The sequence below is a fragment of the Anolis carolinensis genome, unplaced genomic scaffold (genome assembly GCF_035594765.1).
Source record: "Anolis carolinensis isolate JA03-04 unplaced genomic scaffold, rAnoCar3.1.pri scaffold_14, whole genome shotgun sequence".
NCBI lineage: Eukaryota > Metazoa > Chordata > Lepidosauria > Squamata > Dactyloidae > Anolis > Anolis carolinensis.
In genome coordinates this window covers 9,083,044-9,102,951 of record NW_026943825.1, presented here as the reverse complement: position 1 = coordinate 9,102,951, position 19,908 = coordinate 9,083,044, and the positions used below count along the sequence as shown (strand labels likewise).

The following is a 19,908-nucleotide window of genomic DNA, read 5'->3' as shown; positions in this document are numbered from 1 at the left end:
TAGGGATTCCATAGGAATATTTATTAAACCCAATGTGCCCATCACCACCGGGACCACCTGCACTGGTTTCTGCCAGAGTCTTTGAAGTTCAATCTTGAGGTCCTGATAGCAGCTGAGTTTTTCCTGTTGTTTTTCGTCAATGCGACTGTCACCTGGGATGGCAACATCAATGATCCAAACCTTTTTCTTTTCCACAACTGTGATGTCTGGTGTGTTGTGTTCCAGAACTTTGTCAGTCTGGATTCGGAAATCCCACAGTATCTTTGCGTGCTCATTTTCCAATACTTTTGCAGGTTTGTGATCCCACAAACTTTGCTGCTGGGAGGTGGTACTTGAGGCATAAGTTCCAATGGATCCTTTGGGCCACATAGTTGTGCCTCTGTTTGTAGTCAGTCTGTGCAATTTTCTTACAGCAGCTGAGGAGATGATCAATGGTTTCGTCAGCTTCCTTGCACAGTCTGCATTTTGGGTCATCAGCTGATTTTTCGATCTTGGCCTGAATGGCCTTTGTCCTGATGGCTTGCTCCTGGGCTGCAAGGATCAGGCCTTCTGTCTCCTTCTTCAGGGTCCCATTCGTGAGCCACAGCCAGGTCTTCTCCTTATCAGCTTTTCCTTCAATTTTGTCAAGGAACTTTCCATGAAATGTTTTGTTGTGCCAGCTGTCAGCTCTAGTTTGTAGTGTGGTTTTCTTGAACTGGTTTTTTGTCTGCTGTGCTTTGAGGAGTTTCTGATTTTTGACTTCAATCAAAGCAGGTTCTTCACTTTGCTTTCCATTTTCTGCCAGGGCATGTTCTTCTTCTTTGACTGCTTGTTTGACTTGTAAGAGTCCTCTTCCCCCTGATCTTCTAGGCAGATATAGCCGGTCAACATCACTGCGAGGGTGCAGTGAGTGATGAATGGTCATGAGTTTTCTTGTTTTTCTGTCCAAATTGTCCAGTTCCATCTGTGTCCAGTTTATGATGCCAGCAGTATATCTTAGGACAGGTATGGCCCAGGTGTTTATGGCATTGATGGTGTTGCCTCCATTGAGCTTGCTTTTGAGAATTTTTCTGACCCTTTGTGTGTATTCTTTGCTGACCACAATCTTCACACGTTCATGCTTGATGTTGTCAGCTGTAATATGCCCAGATATTTATAGGCCTCTGGCTGGTGACACTTGATTGTTTGGCCATTAGGCATATTTATGCCCTCACTTTCAATGATTTTTCCCTTCTTCAATGCCACTGTCGAACATTTATTATTATTATTATTATTATTATTATTATTATTATTATTATTATTATGTATTGAACCAGAGACATCGAGAGACAGATATGTGGTTTCTCTGTCCACTTTATTTCAGTAAGTAAAGTAATACAAGGAAGCAGAGGCACAAGAGGCATAGCATCCTCCACCATTTGCACATAGACGGAAACAGCATGTGGTCAAGAGGTCACGCAATGGTCAACGTGAAAGGGGTTTGCTTTTGCCTGAGCCTCCTGGGAAGATTCGAAGCAGCGAAATTCTATGAAGGGATGCCTCTGGCCCACAAGAGGTCAGTCCTCTTCCGCTCCGTTCACGGCACTTGCTGGACCCTCATGATGTTGGTATAGCCGGCCCCCGGCCGCCACCCGGTCACCACGATGACCACGTCCTCCGAGCAGAGGAAGCCGCGCACCCGGCCTGCAAGGAGGGAGAAAAGGGACGGGAAGAGCGTCACCAAGGAAACAGAATTTTGGTGCCCCCCAGGCAGGGGCGGTTCACTGAAAATCACTGAAAAATAAAAGCGTTGGATAAGCCCAAATGTTGGATAATAAGGAAGGATTAAGAAAAAAGCCTATTAAACATCAAATTACATTATGATTTTACAAATTAAGCACCAAAACATCATGTTTTACAACAAATCGACAGAAAAAGCGTGATAATGTTATGTAGGAATTACTATACAGTAGAGACTCACTTATCCACCATAAACGGACCGGCAGAACATTGAATAAGTGAATATGTTGGATAATAAGGAGGGATTAAGGAAAAGCCTATTAAACAGGTTTAAATTAGGTTATGATTTTACAAATTAAGCAGCAAAACATCATGTTTAACAACAAATTTGACAGAAAAAGTAGTTCAAAACGCAGTAATGTTATGTTGTAATTACTGTATTTACAAATTTAGCACCAACATATCACGATATATTGAAAACATTGACTACAAAAATGCCTTGGATAATCCAGAACGTTGGATAAGCGAGTGTTGGATAAGTGAGACCCTACTGTATTTGCGAATTTAGCACCAAACATTGAACTGGGATATAGGGCAGAGTGGACTCAGATAAAAGTTTAAAGCAGATATTGTGGGTTATTCTGCTTTGATATTCTGGGCTATATGGTTGTGCGGAAGAGCACTGTGGTCCTTCTACACAGCCATATATCCCAGAATATCAAGGCAGATAATCCACAATTAAAAGGCCACCGAAAGGGATTGTTAAAAAAAACCCTCTAAAATCAAGACCAGTCAGAAAACAGAGGAATTCCAGACAGGAAACAATCAGGGCCAGCTAACACCTCCCAACAATGGATTCCCCCAGACAGGAAGCAGACAGGCTTTGAAGTTGCAAAGCCATTCAATGCTAATCAAGCTGGCCACTTACAACATTCACACTTGCCTCAAGGACTGACATTCCACATATATATATAAACCCAACTTGCCTAGTTTCCAAGCTGCTTCACCCCCCAAACGATGGTGCCCAAGGCAACCGCCTAATTTGCCTTCCGGGTGAACCGCCCCTGCCTGGCGGCCCTTTTGGGAAAATCCAAAGGGAAGCGAAGTCCCCAAGGGGCAGGAAGACTCACCGATCTCGATGCCGAACTGCACCCGGCGGTCCACGTCGTCGGCCCAGACCTCCTGCTTGGCCCCGCGCCACAGGACGGGGAAGATGCCGCGGCTGAGGTGCGCCTGGCGGGCCACCTGCTCGTTGCGGGTCACGGCGATGATCAGGGCCCGGGGACGGTACCGGGAGAGCAGCCGGGCGGACCTGAGTCGAGGCCACAAAAAAACAGTATGTGCAGATTCAATACATATGGATTTGGCATGTATAGGTTTGAATGGAACTGTATATGGAAGGGATGAAGGACTGAAAGCTAATAATATACAATATAATATGCAATCTATATATATAAAAGAGTGATGGAATTCGAGCACCGAGCAAAACAAGGAAAAGTAAAGGGCCCCCAACCTCGACAACACAACCCATCATCCACGCCTTAAGGTTGAAACAAAACAAACTCACTTCACGCAGCTCCACAAGGAGAAAACCCACAACGCCCCATCGGGAGCCATGCTCGGGAGGGAAAAGAGAAGCCCTCATGGCCGCCGGCAACAGGGAAGGCAGGCAATGGGAAAAAGCTGTCCCCTGGGTCCTAGCGCCCGCCCATCATCCAAATTTTTTCTCTCCATATACTCTCCCTTCTACAATATTTAACCCATTTTAACACTCAATATTTTAAATATATGCTATCAACCATGACAATCAACACAATCTGACTCCTAATATTTTAATAAGCTTAAACTCACAACACCAAATAAAAAACAACACTCTTAAAACACAAGAATGACAGACACTAAACAATCACGGCCAGCTAACACCTCCCACCATCTGCCATGCAGGACACAATCCAAGCACTCCCAACAGATGGCCACCCAGCCTCTCAATAATAATAATAATAATAATAATAATAATAATAATAATAATAATAACAACATCATCATACAATCCTAACGTTTCTAATATACCAATGATAACGTACTCTATACCCATTCAGAAAACCTACAACATCTCTCATACAACTCTAATATACCGATGATAATGTACTCTATCCCCATTCACAACACCGACAACATCTCTTATACATCTCTAATATACCGATAACGTACTCTATACCCATTCACAACACCTACAACATCTTATACAACTCTAATATACCGATGATAACGTACTCTATACCCATTCACAACACCTATAACATCTTATACAACTCTAATATACCGATGATAACGTACTCTATACCCATTCACAACACCTACAACATCTCTTATACAACTCTAATATACCGATGATAACGTACTCTATACCCATTCACAACACCGACAACATCTCTTATACAACTCTAATATACCGATGATAACGTACGCTATACCCATTCACAAGACCGACAACATCTCTCATACAACTCTAATATACCGATGATAACGTACTCTATACCCATTCACAACACCGACAACATCTCTTATACAACTCTAATATACCGATGATAACGTACTCTATCCCCATTCAAAACACCAACATCTCTCATACAACTCTAATATACCGATGATAATGTACTCTATCCCCATTCACAACACCTACATCTCTCATACAACTCTAATATACCGATGATAACGTACTCTATACCCATTCACAACACCGACAACATCTCTTATACAACTCTAATATACCGATGATAACGTACTCTATCTCCATTCACAACACCTACATCTCTCATACAACTCTAATATACCGATGATAACGTACTCTATACCCATTCACAACACCTACAACATCTCTTATACAACTCTAATATACCGATAATAACGTACTCTATCCCCATTCAAAACACCAACATCTCTCATACAACTCTAATATACCGATGATAATGTACTCTATCCCCATTCACAACACCTACATCTCTCATACAACTCTAATATACCGATGATAACGTACTCTATACCCATTCACAACACCGACAACATCTCTTATACAACTCTAATATACCGATGATAACGTACTCTATCTCCATTCAAAACACCAACATCTCTCATACAACTCTAATATACCGATGATAACGTACTCTATACCCATTCACAACACCGACAACATCTCTCATACAACTCTAATATACCGATGATAACGTACTCTATCCCCATTCAAAACACCAACATCTCTCATACAACTCTAATATACCGATAATAACCTACTCTATACCCATTCACAACACCTACAACATCTCTTATACAACTCTAATATACCGATGATAACGTACTCTATACCCATTCACAACACCTACAACATCTCTCATACAACTCTAATATACCGATGATAACGTACTCTATCCCCATTCAAAACACCAACATCTCTCATACAACTCTAATATACCGATGATAACGTACTCTATACCCATTCACAACACCTACAACATCTCTTATACAACTCTAATATACCGATGATAACGTACTCTATCCCCATTCAAAACACCTACATCTCTCATACAACTCTAATATACCGATAATAACGTACTCTATACCCATTCACAACACCTACAACATCTCTTATACAACTCTAATATACCGATGATAACATACTCTATCCCCATTCACAACACCTACAACATCTCTTATACAACTCTAATATACCGATGATAACGTACTCTATACCCATTCACAACACCTACAACATCTCTTATACAACTCTAATATACCGATGATAACGTACTCTATACCCATTCACAACACCTACAACATCTCTTAGACACCATTCATACTTACCTCCAACAGACAAAAACACCCAATAATCACAAATATTGTATATTCACAACCTTTAGGAAATAATATCCCCTAATGACGCAGCGTCTTCAACTGCTAACTTACTCAACTTCTCCAATGAAACGTCGCACGTTTGAATTCGAAAAACGGAGTCAACCCCCACTATTACCCCACCTTCTCCCAACCCAACACTTCCAAAACATCCAAATATCACTACATCCAATATCATCCAAATAAACAACCAAATATCAGTACTCCTCTGACACAAAACTAACAGCGCTCCATACAGTCATACCACCCACATGACCTCCAAGGACTCTACAAACAATGACACCTCTTCGACTTACAAATACACATGATCACCAACCCACACACTCACACCCCTGGACTTAATATCAGGAAAAACCCTTTACCCTTTACCTTAACTACCTCCAATTCCTCAATACTTTATTTCCCATACCACCAGACTTTGCCACAGCAACGCGTGGCCGGGCACAGCTAGTAATCTATATATATATAAATGTTCTGACCATTTCTAACAAACAGTGAAACTACACACCCAAAACCCATGAAACTTGGCCACAAAAGACATGGTCATCCCCGCTGAGTTTAGACATCAAAAAAACAAGAAAAATAAAGTCCTAATTAGCGGGAGAGGAATAATTGTTTTTTTTCCCCCATTGCTGCCAGTTAGAAGGCTAAGTTCCACCAACTTTGTCTCCTAGAACCCACTCAGCCATTTAATGTAGCCCAGGGCCGCTTCAATCAGGCCTCTTCCACACTGCCTATAAAATACAGATTATCTGATTTGCACTGGATTATATGGCAGTGTAGACTCATGGCCCTTCCACACAGCTATATTACCCATTGATAATCTTATCTTATCTGCTTTGAACTGGATTATTTTGAGATAATATAAATTATAAATATACAGTAGAGTCTCACTTATCCAACATAAACACCCCAGCAGAATGTTGGATAAGCGAATATCTTGGATAATAAGGAAGGATGAAGGAAAAGCCTATTAAACATCAAATTAGGTTATAATATATGATATATTACATGTAATATTACTAACAATATTGCAGCATAGTGGTATAGTACACTATAGTGATATATGATGCTAATATTGTGCTATGCTAATAATATAATACATTGTATGTACATATTATTTGTAAGCTGCTCTGAGTCCCCTTCGGGGTGAGAAGGGAAGAATATAAATGTTACTAATAAATAAATAAATTCTAAAGACACAATGGAATGACTAACTGCCTGCTTGCTGAACTGTCGTTAAAAGTTGCTAATGAAAACTGAAATAGTTAACTGTGAAAAGAACTGTGACAATGATAAGAGACATGTTTACATCAAGTTAAGGAAATGTTTACAACTGTTAAGAAGGAAGTCAACACAAGACCAACACCAATCAAGAAGGGTTAACATCTGGTCCTGGAAACTGAAATGGAGCCAAGATGGAAGGCGTCTATCATTTTACAACTTGTGGACAACACCAGCAAAATATTGCTATATAAGTGATGATCCAGAAAGTGTGACAGACAGAGGAATGGTGGGGGTTGGAGTCCAAACCACCTGGAGGGAGGGCCGAAGTTGGTCCATGCTTATTTCTCAAACTTTTGATATAAAACCATTCATACACCCTTCATTAAACATTAAGATTAATTTGAAAAACTACACAACATGCTCATCCGAAAATATCGTTTATGTCACATTGTGCCCCTGTAATCTATTATACATAGGGATGACCACTAGATCCTTGAGAATCAGAATGCAAGAACATCCCTCTAATTAGGATTTTATTTTTCTTGTTTTTTTTTTTTTAATGTCTAAACACAGCGAGGATGACCATGTCTTTTGTGGCCAAGTTTCGTGGATTTTGGGTGTTTAGTATCGCTGTTTACTTTAAGGCAGAAATGGTCAGAACATTTATATATATATAGATGATCCAGAAAGTGTGACAGACAGAGGAATGCTGGGAGTAGGAGTCCAAAACACCTGGAGGGAGGGCCGAAGTTGGCCCATGCTTATTTCCAATCAGATACTAGAAATGTGGCGATTACAAAACAACACTGTGTCCTTACCTGCCGGAGGTTGTGAGGACAATAATGGCAGCCGCGCAGCACTTGAAGGAGGCCTCCACGGCCCCGATGGCCGTCACCTCCGTGGGATCCTGGCTCAGCGGGGTCAGGCGGCGCAACTCTTGGAAGAGCTGGTGGTGGTACATGGCCGCCTCGGCCTCTCGGGCAATCTGGGCAGAGGGAGAGAGATCGGGAGGAGGGTTTGCCGGCAGTTAAGAAACCGGAGACAAAAGGTAAAGATGTCAATCATGTGCATGCAGCTGTATCTTGCCATTTCTCCAAGCAAGACATAGCTGCATGTACATTGTTGGCCATGGACGTTGGAACGTTCCGCATGCAAAATCACTTGGCCCATCTACCCGTCGTGAAGACCTACCGCATGTTGCATCCGCACCGCCTCCACCGGGTAGGCCCCCTTGGCGGTCTCCCCGGAGAGCATGATGCAGTCGGCACCGTCCAAGACCGCGTTGGCCACGTCGCTGCTCTCCGCTCTTGTGGGACGGGGCTTCTTCACCATGCTCTCCAGCATCTGTCAGAAGAAACACCGAGCAAGACCATCAGCGCTAGTCCTTCTCCTTCACCTGGAACTCCCATGAGGACCAACACAACGTTCTACCTACTCCACCGCGCTCCTTTCTGCTGCTTACCTGGGTGGCACATATAACCGGCTTGCCCGCACGGTTGCAGCGGCCGATCATCATCTTTTGAGCCAGGAAGACCTTTTCCGCTGGGATCTCAATGCCTAGGTCTCCTCGAGCCACCATGATGCCATCGCTGGCCTCAAGGATCTCATCAAACCTGGCAGAAGGAAGAAAGAGGGGCTGAAGTATTGACACCAAAGTCAAAGTATGGCTGGATTGTTATTTTTACAGGGGTTCATTGGGTTGAGTTGGTTGGGTTGAGGTTGGCTTTGTTGGATTGGGGTTGGCTTCATTGTGTTGTGCCGAGTTCATTGTGTTGAGTTGGGTTTGTTGCATTGGGTTGGGTTAATTGGATTGTGGTTGAGTTCATTGTGTCGAACTGAGTTCATTGGTTGGCGTTGGGTTCATTGCATTGCATTTGAGTTCCTCGTGTTGAGTTGGGTTCATTGGATTGTGGTTGAGTTTATTGTATTGAGTTGAGTTTGTTGGATTGGGATTGGGTTCAATGGATTGTGCTAGAGTTCATTGTGTTGGGTTGGGTTCATTGGATTGGGATTGGATTGATTGGATTGTGGTTGAGTTCATTGTGTTGAGTCGAGGTCATTGTGTTGGGTTGGGTTCATTGGATTGGGATTGGATTGATTGGACTGTGGTTGAGTTCATTGTGTTGGATTGAGTTCATTGTGTTGGGTTGGGTTCATTGGATTGGGATTGCATTGATTGGATTGTGGTTGAGTTCATTGTGTTGGGTTGGATTCGTTGGACTGGGATTGGGTTGATTGGATTGTGGTTGAGTTCATTGTGTTGAGTCGGGTTCATTGTGTTGGGTTGGGTTGATTGGAGTGGGGTTGAGTTCATTGTATTGGGTTGGATTCACTGGGTTGAGATTGGGTTTGTTGGACTGGAGTTATTGGGTTGGGATTGGAGTTGTTGGGTTCATTGCATTGGATTGAATTCATTGTGTTGGGTTCATAGGGTTGGGTTGAGTTAACTGTGATGAGTTGTGTCCATTGTGTTGGGTTCATTGGGTTGGTTTGAGTTGGATTGAGTTGTGTCCATTGGGTTGGGTTCATTGGGTTGGGTTGAGTTGTGTTGAGTTATGTCCATTGGGTTGGGTTCATTGGGTTGGATTGAGTTGTGTTATGTCCATTGTGTTGGGTTCATTGGGTTGTGTTGAGTTGTGTCCATTGGGTTGGGTTCATTGGGTTGTGTTGAGTTGTGTTGAGTTGTGTCCATTGGGTTGGGTTCATTGGGTTGGGTTGTGTTGTGTTGAGTTGTGTCCATTGTGTTGTGTTGGGTTGTGTTGAGTTGTGTCCAATGGGTTGGGTTGAGTTGTGTTGAGTTGTGTCCAATGGGTTGGGTTCATTGGGTTGGGTTGAGTTGTGTTGAGTTATGTTCATTGTGTTGGGTTGAGTTGTGTCCATTGTGTTGGGTTCATTGGGTTGGGTTGAGTTGTGTTGATTTATGTCCATTGGGTTGGGTTGAGTTTTGTTGAGTTGTGTTCCTTGGGTTGGGTTCATTGGGTCGGATTGAGTTTGTTGTATCGGATAAGAAAGAGTCAAGTGCAGTGATGGACAGTTCCTCCACTGAGGATGAAACGCATGCAGAGAAAGAAGTGGGCACCAGTTACTTTTTGACCCCCTCGTGGTTCTCGATCTTGCTGATGATCTTGATGTTCCGGCCACGTTCTCCCAGCACCTTCCGGATGGCCTCCACGTCGCTGGCCTTGCGGATGAAGGAGGCGAAGACGATGTCCACCCCTTGCTCCACACCAAACTGAAGGTCCTGGATGTCCCGCTTGGACACGGCTGGGAGGTCCACCTCGGCTCCCGGGAGGTTGACCCCTTTGCGGCTGCACAGCACCCCACCGTTCTCCACTTCCACCACAACGCTATCTGCGCCTGGAGGGTTCGGAAGGAGACAGACACACTGGTTCAGATCCCAGAACCCTCCAACCGTAGGATCCTGTGATGTGAGGGGCTACAAGGGGTGCCTATGCCAAGGAGAAGGAGGTACGTACGGATTTCCTTGACGAGTAAGGAGATGAGCCCGTCGTCAATGAAGATCCGCCCGCCCTCCTTGACCACTTTGGGTAGGTTGGCGTAATCCATCCAGATGGTCTTCTGGTCACACAGTTCCTTGAACGCCGGGTCGGTGGTCACAATCAGCCGTGATCCTTTCACCAGCTCCACTTCTTTATTCTCACCCTGTAGGATTAAAACCAGATTGTGTGTCATCTACAATCTGACTCAGTTCGGGAAAGATACAAGTCATAGCACAGGTAGCAGACATACATCCCTATAGACCAGTAGCTTACTATTCCAATCTCTATACCGCCCCCTTGTGGCTGCACATGAGCACTGCATACAAACATCCCTAGAGCTTATCATTCCGATTATTATACCGCCCTCTTCTGGCCATATCTCAGCACTGCATACCTACATCCCTAGAGGACATAGCTTATTCCAATCTCTATATCGCCCCCTTGTGGCTGCACCTGAGCACTGCATACATACATCCATATTGGTTAATAGCTTATTATTCTGATCATTATACAGCCCTCTTGTGGCTGTATCTAAGCACTGCATACCTACATCCCTAGAGGCCATAGCTTATTCTGATCTCTATATCGCCCCCTTGTGGCTGCACCTGAGCACTGCATACAAACATCCCTATTGGTTAATAGCTTATTATTCTGATCATTATACCGCCCTCTTGTGGCCGTATCTGAGCACTGCTTACATACATCCCTATAGGACAATAGCTTATCATTCCGATCTCTATACTGCCTCCTTGTGGCTGCCCCTGAGCACTGCATACATACATTCCTAGAGGCCGAGCTCCGTATCGATCTTACCCCTTTGACTAGGCCGGTGCGGATTTCAGGGCCTTTGGTGTCGAGCGCAATGGCGATCGGTCTATAGAAGAGCGGGTTGGAGGCAAAGCTTTCGGTGGCTTCTCGGATATTCACAATGGAGCTTGCGTGGTACTGAAAGTGAATCGAGGGGGCAAAAATATTACAATTTATTTATCATGTTGGAAGCTAATCGAGGATACAGTAAGATCTCTGTAGATATTAACAAGCTATTGGGCAGTGATGGCATGATCATCAGCATAGATGAAACTATTATTTTAACCTGCCATCTCGTGGTGCAAGAACGCAGTCTGTTCAGCGCCTTCCAATTCGCCCTGTCTTCTGTGTGCCCAGGAGGGAGCCTCTCATCTGGACTCAGCCACTGATTGAGGCTCTGGGTTTTAGCCTGCCACTTTTGGACTCTTGCTTGCTGGGGTGTTCCTGCAAGCGTCTCTGTAGATCAGTGATTCCCAAAGTGGGCGCTACCGCCCCCTGGTGGGCGCTGCAGCAATCTAGGGGGGCGGTGATCGGGTCAGGGGAGTGGTTGGGCCTTTTCCCCAAGTGCCGGAGACAGGGCTGAGCACCTGTGGCGCCTGTTAGGTCACAGGGGGCGGAGCTAGAGGAGTGGGCGTGGCCTCTTCCCAAGAGCCCGAGACAGGGCTGAGCCTCTATACCTCTCCTGAGATGCTTGTTGGGACACAGAAGGCGGAGCTAGGGAAGGGGGCGGGGCCTCTTCCCAAGAGCGCAAGACAGGGCTGAGCCTCTATATACCTCCCCTGAGGCGCTTGTTAAAACATGGGGACAGGGTATAGAGGTTCAGCCCCGTCAGGCACTTGGGAAGAAGCCCCACCCCCTCCTCTAGCCCCGCCCCCTGTGTCCTGGCAGGCGCCGCATGACAGGGATAGAAGCTCAGCCCTGCCTCAGATCTTGTAACTCCACCCATCCCAGTCCTGGCCGCCCATTTGTGGCCCCTCCCACCTCCCCTCACAGCCCTGCATCTTGGACTAGGGGAGAGGCTCAGCCCCGCCCTCTTGAGCAGGAGCCACGCCCACCCCTGTAAGCCACGCCCCCTTTCCAGGCCAAATAAGTTTGGGAACCACTGCTGTAGATCTTAGGAAGCTGTTTCTAATGTATGCCATGTATCCAGAGTGCCTTCTTCTTCGGGGAGGGAGCGAAGGGATGTGCATACATGAATAACTATGAGCAAGGTATGAACTACAAGGACACGCACCTCGTGGGAGCCATGGGAGAAGTTCAGCCGTGCAATGTTCATCCCAGCCTTGATCATCTCGCGCAGCATTTCCACCGAGTGGGAAGCCGGACCTGAAAGAAGAGGATTTTTTGTCCGGCAGTCCACTTAATCAATGATGGGGCACACACCATCAGACCGGAAGCAGAAATGCGAGTAGATAAATAGGTACTGCTTTTAGCAGGGAGGTAATAAAAGACATCGAACTCAGGATGGTGAGGCTCCTCGGAATTATTATTATTGTTATTACTATTCAACTATATATCCCATCGTCCTTTGCTACTATCCAGGCTAGGGAAGGGATGGGAAAGCCTTACAAGGAGTGGCTTTGGGAGCCGGGGATGTTTAGCATGGAGACGGGAAGGCTGGGAAATACATGCATAAGAGCCATGTTGACATATCTGAGTGGGCGAGCCTGTTTTCTGCTGCGTGTGAGACCGCTTAGGATGAGCTTCTGAATATGCTGCCTTGCAACCTGTAGGTTTGTGAGCCAAGGCTGGATGGCCATCTGTCAGGAGGGCTTTGATGGTGTCTTCTATGTGTGTATATACAGTAGTCTCACTTATCCAAGCTAAACGGGCCGGCAGAAGCTTGGATAAGCGAATATCTTGGATAATAAGGAGGGATTAAGGAAAAGCCTATTAAATATCAAATTAGGTTATGATTTTACAAATTAAGCACCAAAACATTTGTTATACAACAAATTGGACAGAAAAGTAGTTCAATACACAGTAATGCTATGTAGTAATTACTGTATTTACAAATTTAGCACCAAAATATATATTGAAAACATTGACTACAAAAATGCATTGGATAATCCAGAACGTTGGATAAGCGAGGCTTGGATAAATGAGACTCTACTGTATATGTTTGTGTGTGTATATGTATATATGTGTATGTGTATGTGTTTGTGTGTATATACATGTGTGGGTATATGTGTGTGTACATGTGTGTGTGTGTATTTGTATGTATATGTGTGTATATGTATATATAGGTGTATATTTGTATGCATATATGTGCATGTATATATGTGTGCATGTGTATTTGTATGTATATGTGTATATGTATATATATAGGCGAATGGGGTTGGATTGGATGACCCTTGGGGTCTCCTCCAAATCTAGGACTGCATCAAGGCTGGATGGCCATCTGTTGGGAGGGCTTTGGTGGAAGAATGGGGTTGGATTGGATGACCCATTGGGGTCTCCTCCAAATCTAGGACTGCATCAAGGCTGGATGGCCATCTGTTGGGAGGGCTTTGGTGGAAGAATGGGGTTGGATTGGATGACCCATTGGGGTCTCCTCCAAATCTAGGACTGCATCAAGGCTGGATGGCCATCTGTTGGGAGGGCTTTGGTGGAAGAATGGGGTTGGATTGGATGACCCATTGGGGTCTCCTCCAAATCTAGGACTGCATCAAGGCTGGATGGCCATCTGTTGGGAGGGCTTTGGTGGAAGAATGGGGTTGGATTGGATGACCCATTGGGGTCTCCTCCAAATCTAGGACTGCATCAAGGCTGGATGGCCATCTGTTGGGAGGGCTTTGGTGGAAGAATGGGGTTGGATTGGATGACCCTTGGGGTCTCCTCCAAATCTAGGACTGCATCAAGGCTGGATGGCCATCTGTTGGGAGGGCTTTGGTGGAAGAATGGGGTTGGATTGGATGACCCTTGGGGTCTCCTCCAGATCTAGGACTGCATCAAGGCTGGATGGCCATCTGTTGGGAGGGCTTTGGTGGAAGAATGGGGTTGGATTGGATGACCCATTGGGGTCTCCTCCAAATCTAGGACTGCATCAAGGCTGGATGGCCATCTGTTGGGAGGGCTTTGGTGGAAGAATGGGGTTGGATTGGATGACCCATTGGGGTCTCCTCCAAATCTAGGACTGCATCAAGGCTGGATGGCCATCTGTTGGGAGGGCTTTGGTGGAAGAATGGGGTTGGATTGGATGACCCTTGGGGTCTCCTCCAAATCTAGGACTGCATCAAGGCTGGATGGCCATCTGTTGGGAGGGCTTTGGTGGAAGAATGGGGTTGGATTGGATGACCCTTGGGGTCTCCTCCAGATCTAGGACTGCATCAAGGCTGGATGGCCATCTCTTGGGAGGGCTTTGGTGGTGTCTTCCGGTCTGGCAGAATGGGGTCAGACTGGATGCCTTTTGGGGGTCCCTTCTGGCTCACTGATTCTATACCAGGCTCTTGATGGAAAGAGAGGACCGGAGGGATACGGGAGCCTACCGATGGTGCAGACGATGCCGGTGGTCCGGGCGGCGATGGGCTGGGAGTCGATGTCCAGGAGGCAGAGGTGCTCCAGGAAGGTGTCGGCCATGGAGGCCGGGAACTGCTGCTTTTGGAAGAAGGCGGTGCCCAGCTCTTGGGTCAAGGAGGCCATGTCTTGCGGCAGGACGAAGGGGCTTCCGACTGCGGGGAGGAAACAGGCAACACAAGCATTACAATAGCAACACACCAGAGTCGTGGAAAGAGCTCTCAAAATCGTGTTCCCCGGCTTTGTCTGTACCTTTGAGTATTTCATCCTGGCCCGGCTCCCGATCCTCACGGCCCGAGCACGCGTGCATGGACACATGTCCTTCCGGCCCCTTCCAACCCAAACTAGGTCGTCTCAACCCGGGAAACGGATCGGAAAGACACGCACCGTCCATCTCTGGCCCTCTCTCCAGAGAGACTCTGCTCCCAACCCACCTTCTCCTTCCCGGGTTAAAGATTGACCAGCCGGTCTCTAAGTCCACATCATCCGGCACAAGGCCCGCTGCTTCTGCCTGGTTGAACTCACTAACTAGGGTCAAATAGGAACAGTGAACTCCCGGGAAGGAAAGAGTAACAGTAATGGCTAACAACCAGAATAGAAGTAGGAGGAATAATAGGAGTAATAAAAATTATTATTATTATTATTATTATTATTATTATTATTATTATTATTATTATTATTATTATTATACTAGCTGTGCCCGGCCACGCGTTGCTGTGGCAAAGTATGGTGGTATGGGAAATAAAGTATTGAGTTATTGGTGGTAGTTAAGGCAAAGGGTAAAGGTTTTCCCCTGACGGAGCTTAGCCTTGTAACTGGCAGCAATTGGATAAAAACAATTATTCCTCTCTCTCTAATTAGGACTTTATTTTTCTTTTCTTTTTGTTGTATGAACGTAGAGGCATGGATGAGGGGTTGTGCTGCCAAGTTTAGTGTTTCTGGGATGTGTAGTTTTGTTGTTTTGTCCTAGGCCGAAATTTCATTACCCTTTTATATATATAGACTAGCTGTGCCCGGCCACGCGTTGCTGTGGCTTAGTCTGGTGGTGTTGGTCAGTCTACATTAGGTTGTATTTATGCTGTGACCTCCACCTTCTTTATACTCATATTAGTCGTAGTATTTGAAGTCTGTTACCTTCTTCAATTTTTGTGTTGATTGATAATTGTTTGAGATCCCTGTTGTCTTTGGTTTGTTGTTAATTGTAATGTCTGATTCTGCTGAGTGCGGTTTATATTTTTATTGTGGTACAATAGTCTTTTTTTTGTTTTGCCTGTGTAGGTGTTTATTATTATTGTTGTTGTAGTGGTCATGAAGGTTGGATAAGTTAGATGCTACTGTATTGTTTTTTGGAGGCCCAGTGTAGCACTGACTGGCCTCTCAGCCTCAGTGCCTGGCTTTTTCTTGCCTGTGATGGTGTTGATTCTTATTGCTGTTGTTGTTGTCATTGTTATTATTGTAATTGTTTTTTTGGAGGCCAAGTGTGAATGTAGGGATTGGGGAGGTGGATGAGTTGTGTTGTCAAATTTTGTATTTGTTATAGTCACAATGCGTTGTTGTGAGTTTTGTGGGTCCGGATTGTGGTTTTGTGGTGTGGTTGTGTTGTTACAACCGGGAGGCAAGGTTTTTGCATTGTGTTGTCAAGTTTTATATTTCTGGGGTGTTTAGTTGTGTGCCAAGTTTCGTATTTCTGGGACGTTTAGTTGTGTTGTTATAGTCATGATGCATTGTTGTGAGTTTTGTGGGTCCGGATTGTGGTTTTGTGGTGTGGTTCTGTTGTTACAACCTGGAGGGAAGGCTTTTGCGTTGTGTTGCCAAGTTTCGTATTTCTGGGGCGTTTAGTTGTGTTGTTATAGTCACGATGCATTGTTGTGAGTTTTGTGGGTCCTGTGTGGTTTTGTGGTGTGGTTGTGTTGTTACAACTGGGAGGCAAGGCTTTTGCATTGTGTTGCCAAGTTTTGTATTTCTGGGGCGTTTAGTTGTGTTGTTATCACATGATGCGTTGTTGTGAGTGTTGTGGGTCCGGATTGTGGTTTTGTGGTGTGGTTGTGTTGTTGTAACCTGGAGGCAAGCCTTTTGCATTGTGTTGCCAAATTTCGTATTTCTGGGATGTTTAGTTTTGTTGTTATAGTCACTGCGCAAACAACTTTATCATTTTATATATATAGATTACATGATAATATTATAATGATATACAATATTATACTAATAACTAGCTGTGCCCGGCCACGCATTGCTGTGGCGTTGTCAGGTGGTGTCTGTACTTTATAGGCAGTGTGGAAGAGGCCTAAGTGAGGCCCCTGGGCTGAGTGGGTTGCTAGGAGACCAAGTGGGCAGAGCTTAGCCTTCTAACTGGCAGCAATTGGATAAAAACAATTATTCCTCTCTAATTAGGACTTTATTTTTCTTTTTGTTGTATCAACCTAGAGGCGTGGATGAGGGGTTGTGCTGTCAATTTTCAAGGTTAGGGAGCCTTTAGTTTTGTTGTTTTGTCGGTCGCCGGGATTCCATCACTCTTATATATATATAGATAATACAATATAATAACATTAATTATATATCATATATTAAATGTAATATTACTAATAATATTTCAATATAACAATATAGTACAATATAGTAATTTAATGCTTATATTGTGCTATGCTAATAATATATTGTATGTACATTTGATTTGTAAGCCGCTCTGAGTCCCCTTCGGAGTGGGAAGAGCAAGATATAAATGTAGTAAATAAATAATAAATAATTAAATATTATTATTATTATGTAGGAATAAATAGGAGTAATATAATAATAATAATAATAATAATAATAATAATAATAATATCTGTCAGGGGTGCTTTGAGTGAGATTTTCCTGCTTCTTGCAGGGGGTTGGACTGGATGGTCTGTGAGGTCTCTTCCAACTCTACGATTCTATATTATTATTATTATTATTATTATTATTATTATTATTATTATTATTATTATTATTTAGGAATAATAGAAGTAATTATTATTATTATTATTATTATTATTATTATTATGTAGGAATAATAGGAGTAATAGATTATTATTATTATGTAGGAATAATAGGAGTAATAGAATTATTATTATTATCATTTTATTATGACACAGCAAACAAGATAGATATGCTGGATTTCGTATCACAAAACCACAAGTCGAACACTTCCCAAGTGTCTAGGACTGTGTGATGTATTTTTCGATGATGCGTGCAGTTCCCAGTAGGGTGGCCTTTTGCAGTTGGCAGATCGTAATTTTGTCAATATCTATTGTTTCAAAATGCCAGCTGAGATCTTTTGGCACGGCACCCAGTGTGCCCATCACCACCGGGACCACCTGCACTGGTTTCTGCCTGAGTCTTTGCAGTTCAATCTTGAGGTCCTGATAGCGGCTGAATTTTTCCTGTTGTTTTTCGTCAATGCGACTGTCACCTGGGATGGCGACATCAATGATCCAAACCTTTTTCTTTTCCACAACTGGGATGTCTGGTGTGTTGTGTTCCAGAACTTTGTCAGTCTGGATTTGGAAGTCCCACAGTATCTTTGTGTGTTCATTTTCCACGACCTTTGCAGGTTTGTGATCCCACCAGTTCTTTGCTGCTGGGAGGTGGTACTTGAGGCATAAGTTCCAATGAATCCTTTGGGCCACATAGTTGTGCCTCTGTTTGTAGTCTGTCTGTGCGATTTTCTTACAGCAGCTGAGGATATGATCCATGGTTTCGTCAGTTTCCTTGCAGAGTCTGCATTTTGGGTCATCAGCTGATTTTTCAATCTTGGCCTGAATTGCCTTTGTTCTGATGTCTTGCTCCTGGGCTGCAAGGATCAGGCCTTCTGTCTCCTTCTTCAGGGTCCCATTCGTGAGCCAGAACCAGGTCTTCTCCTTATCAGCTTTTTCTTGAATTTTGTCAAGGAACTTTCCATGCCATGTTTTGTTGTGCCAGCTGTCAGCTCTAGTTTGTAGTGTGGTTTTCTTGTACTGGTTTTTTGTCTGCTGTGCTTTGATAATAATAATAATTATTGCTTGATCAGGCCTTCTGTCTCCTTCTTCAGGGTCCCATTCGTGAGCCAGAGCCAGGTCTTCTTCTTATCAGCTTTTCCTTCAATTTTGTCAAGGAACTTTCCATGCCATGTTTTGTTGTGCCAGATGTCAGGTCTAGTTTGTAGTGCGGTTTTCTTGTACTGGTTTTTTGTCTGCTGTGCTTTGAGGAGTTTATTATTATTATTATTATTATTATTTTGGAATAATAGTAGTAATAGAATTATTATTATTATCAACACAACGACGTTGTATGGCACAGCAAACAAGATAGATATGCTGGATTTCGTTTCACAAAATCACAAGTCGAACACTTCCCAAGCGTCTAGGACTGTGTGATGTATTTTCGGATGATGCGTGCAGATCCCAGTAGGGTGGCCTTTTGCAGTTGGCAGATCGTGATTTTTATTATTATTATTATTATTATTATTATTATTATTATTATTATATGGTGGGGGTCGCAGTGTCTCAGGAAGTGAATAAAGGTACTTCAAGCCCCATCATCCACAGTCCATCCTCCCCCAAACTGCAGCAGGATGTCAAGTGGGTGATGGGGGCTGAGTGTGCCAAGTGTGGTCCTGACCCGTCATTGTGGGCTTTGCTTCAGGCAACAATTCACTTGGGAGGCCCAGACTCCTTGGAAGCCTTTCCTTTGGTCCCCGGCCAGGAGGAAGGAAGGAAAGAAGGAAGGAAGCAAGAGGTGCCCCTTGGACCTGAAGCAGGGAAGAAGGGAACGAGGGAAGGAGGAAAAGGAGGAAAGAAGGCTGCAAACTCACCTTCTCTGTTTCCTTTTCTCTGCTCTTCTTTCTCCTCCTCTTGGGCTCGGCTCTGGCTTGGTGGAGCTGCAGGAAGGAGGAAGGAAGGCAGGCAGGCGGGCAGGGTTTCTTGGAGGGCCTGCCCCTTGCCGCCCACGGAAAACTTCCATCCCGGCGGCCAAAGCTGCCAGACACACCCAGGCCTTCCTCCCAGCCTCAAGTGGCCGGAAGACATGCAGGCAGTATTATACAGCAGGGAGAAAAACACAACGCCACACTTGGGCAAGAACCACAAAGCCTGGGAGGCATGAAGCTTGGAAACGGGGACTTAGGAATCTTAAAACACCCTGTGTCAACAATGTTATGCTGCAGCAAAAAAGGCCAATGTGATCCTGAGCCCCCAAGGACATCAACGTATCAAGGGAAAGTGTAGTCCCACCCTATTCAGCTTGGATCAACAATGGA

At 44.4% G+C, this 19,908-nt stretch overlaps 1 protein-coding gene across 2 annotated transcripts; it reads right to left on the bottom strand.

Annotated features, from left to right (window-relative positions):
- Nucleotides 1-1,314: 1,314 nt before the first annotated feature.
- On the bottom strand, nt 1,315-19,908 carry pklr (pyruvate kinase L/R). 2 transcript variants are annotated; one of them, XM_062964887.1, is made up of 11 exons: nt 19,465-19,908; nt 14,627-14,809; nt 12,373-12,464; nt 11,145-11,276; nt 10,308-10,494; nt 9,918-10,188; nt 8,294-8,444; nt 8,023-8,175; nt 7,650-7,816; nt 2,829-3,010; nt 1,315-1,662 (listed from the first exon to the last, which is right to left on the bottom strand). In XM_062964887.1, exons 1-11 carry the CDS (start codon nt 19,676-19,678, stop codon nt 1,556-1,558), a joined length of 1,839 nt encoding a protein of 612 aa, XP_062820957.1. In that variant the 5' UTR covers nt 19,679-19,908; the 3' UTR covers nt 1,315-1,555. The 2 variants fall into 2 exon arrangements, with proteins under 2 accessions (XP_062820957.1, XP_062820958.1); XM_062964888.1 differs by lacking the exon at nt 19,465-19,908 and adding an exon at nt 14,907-15,087.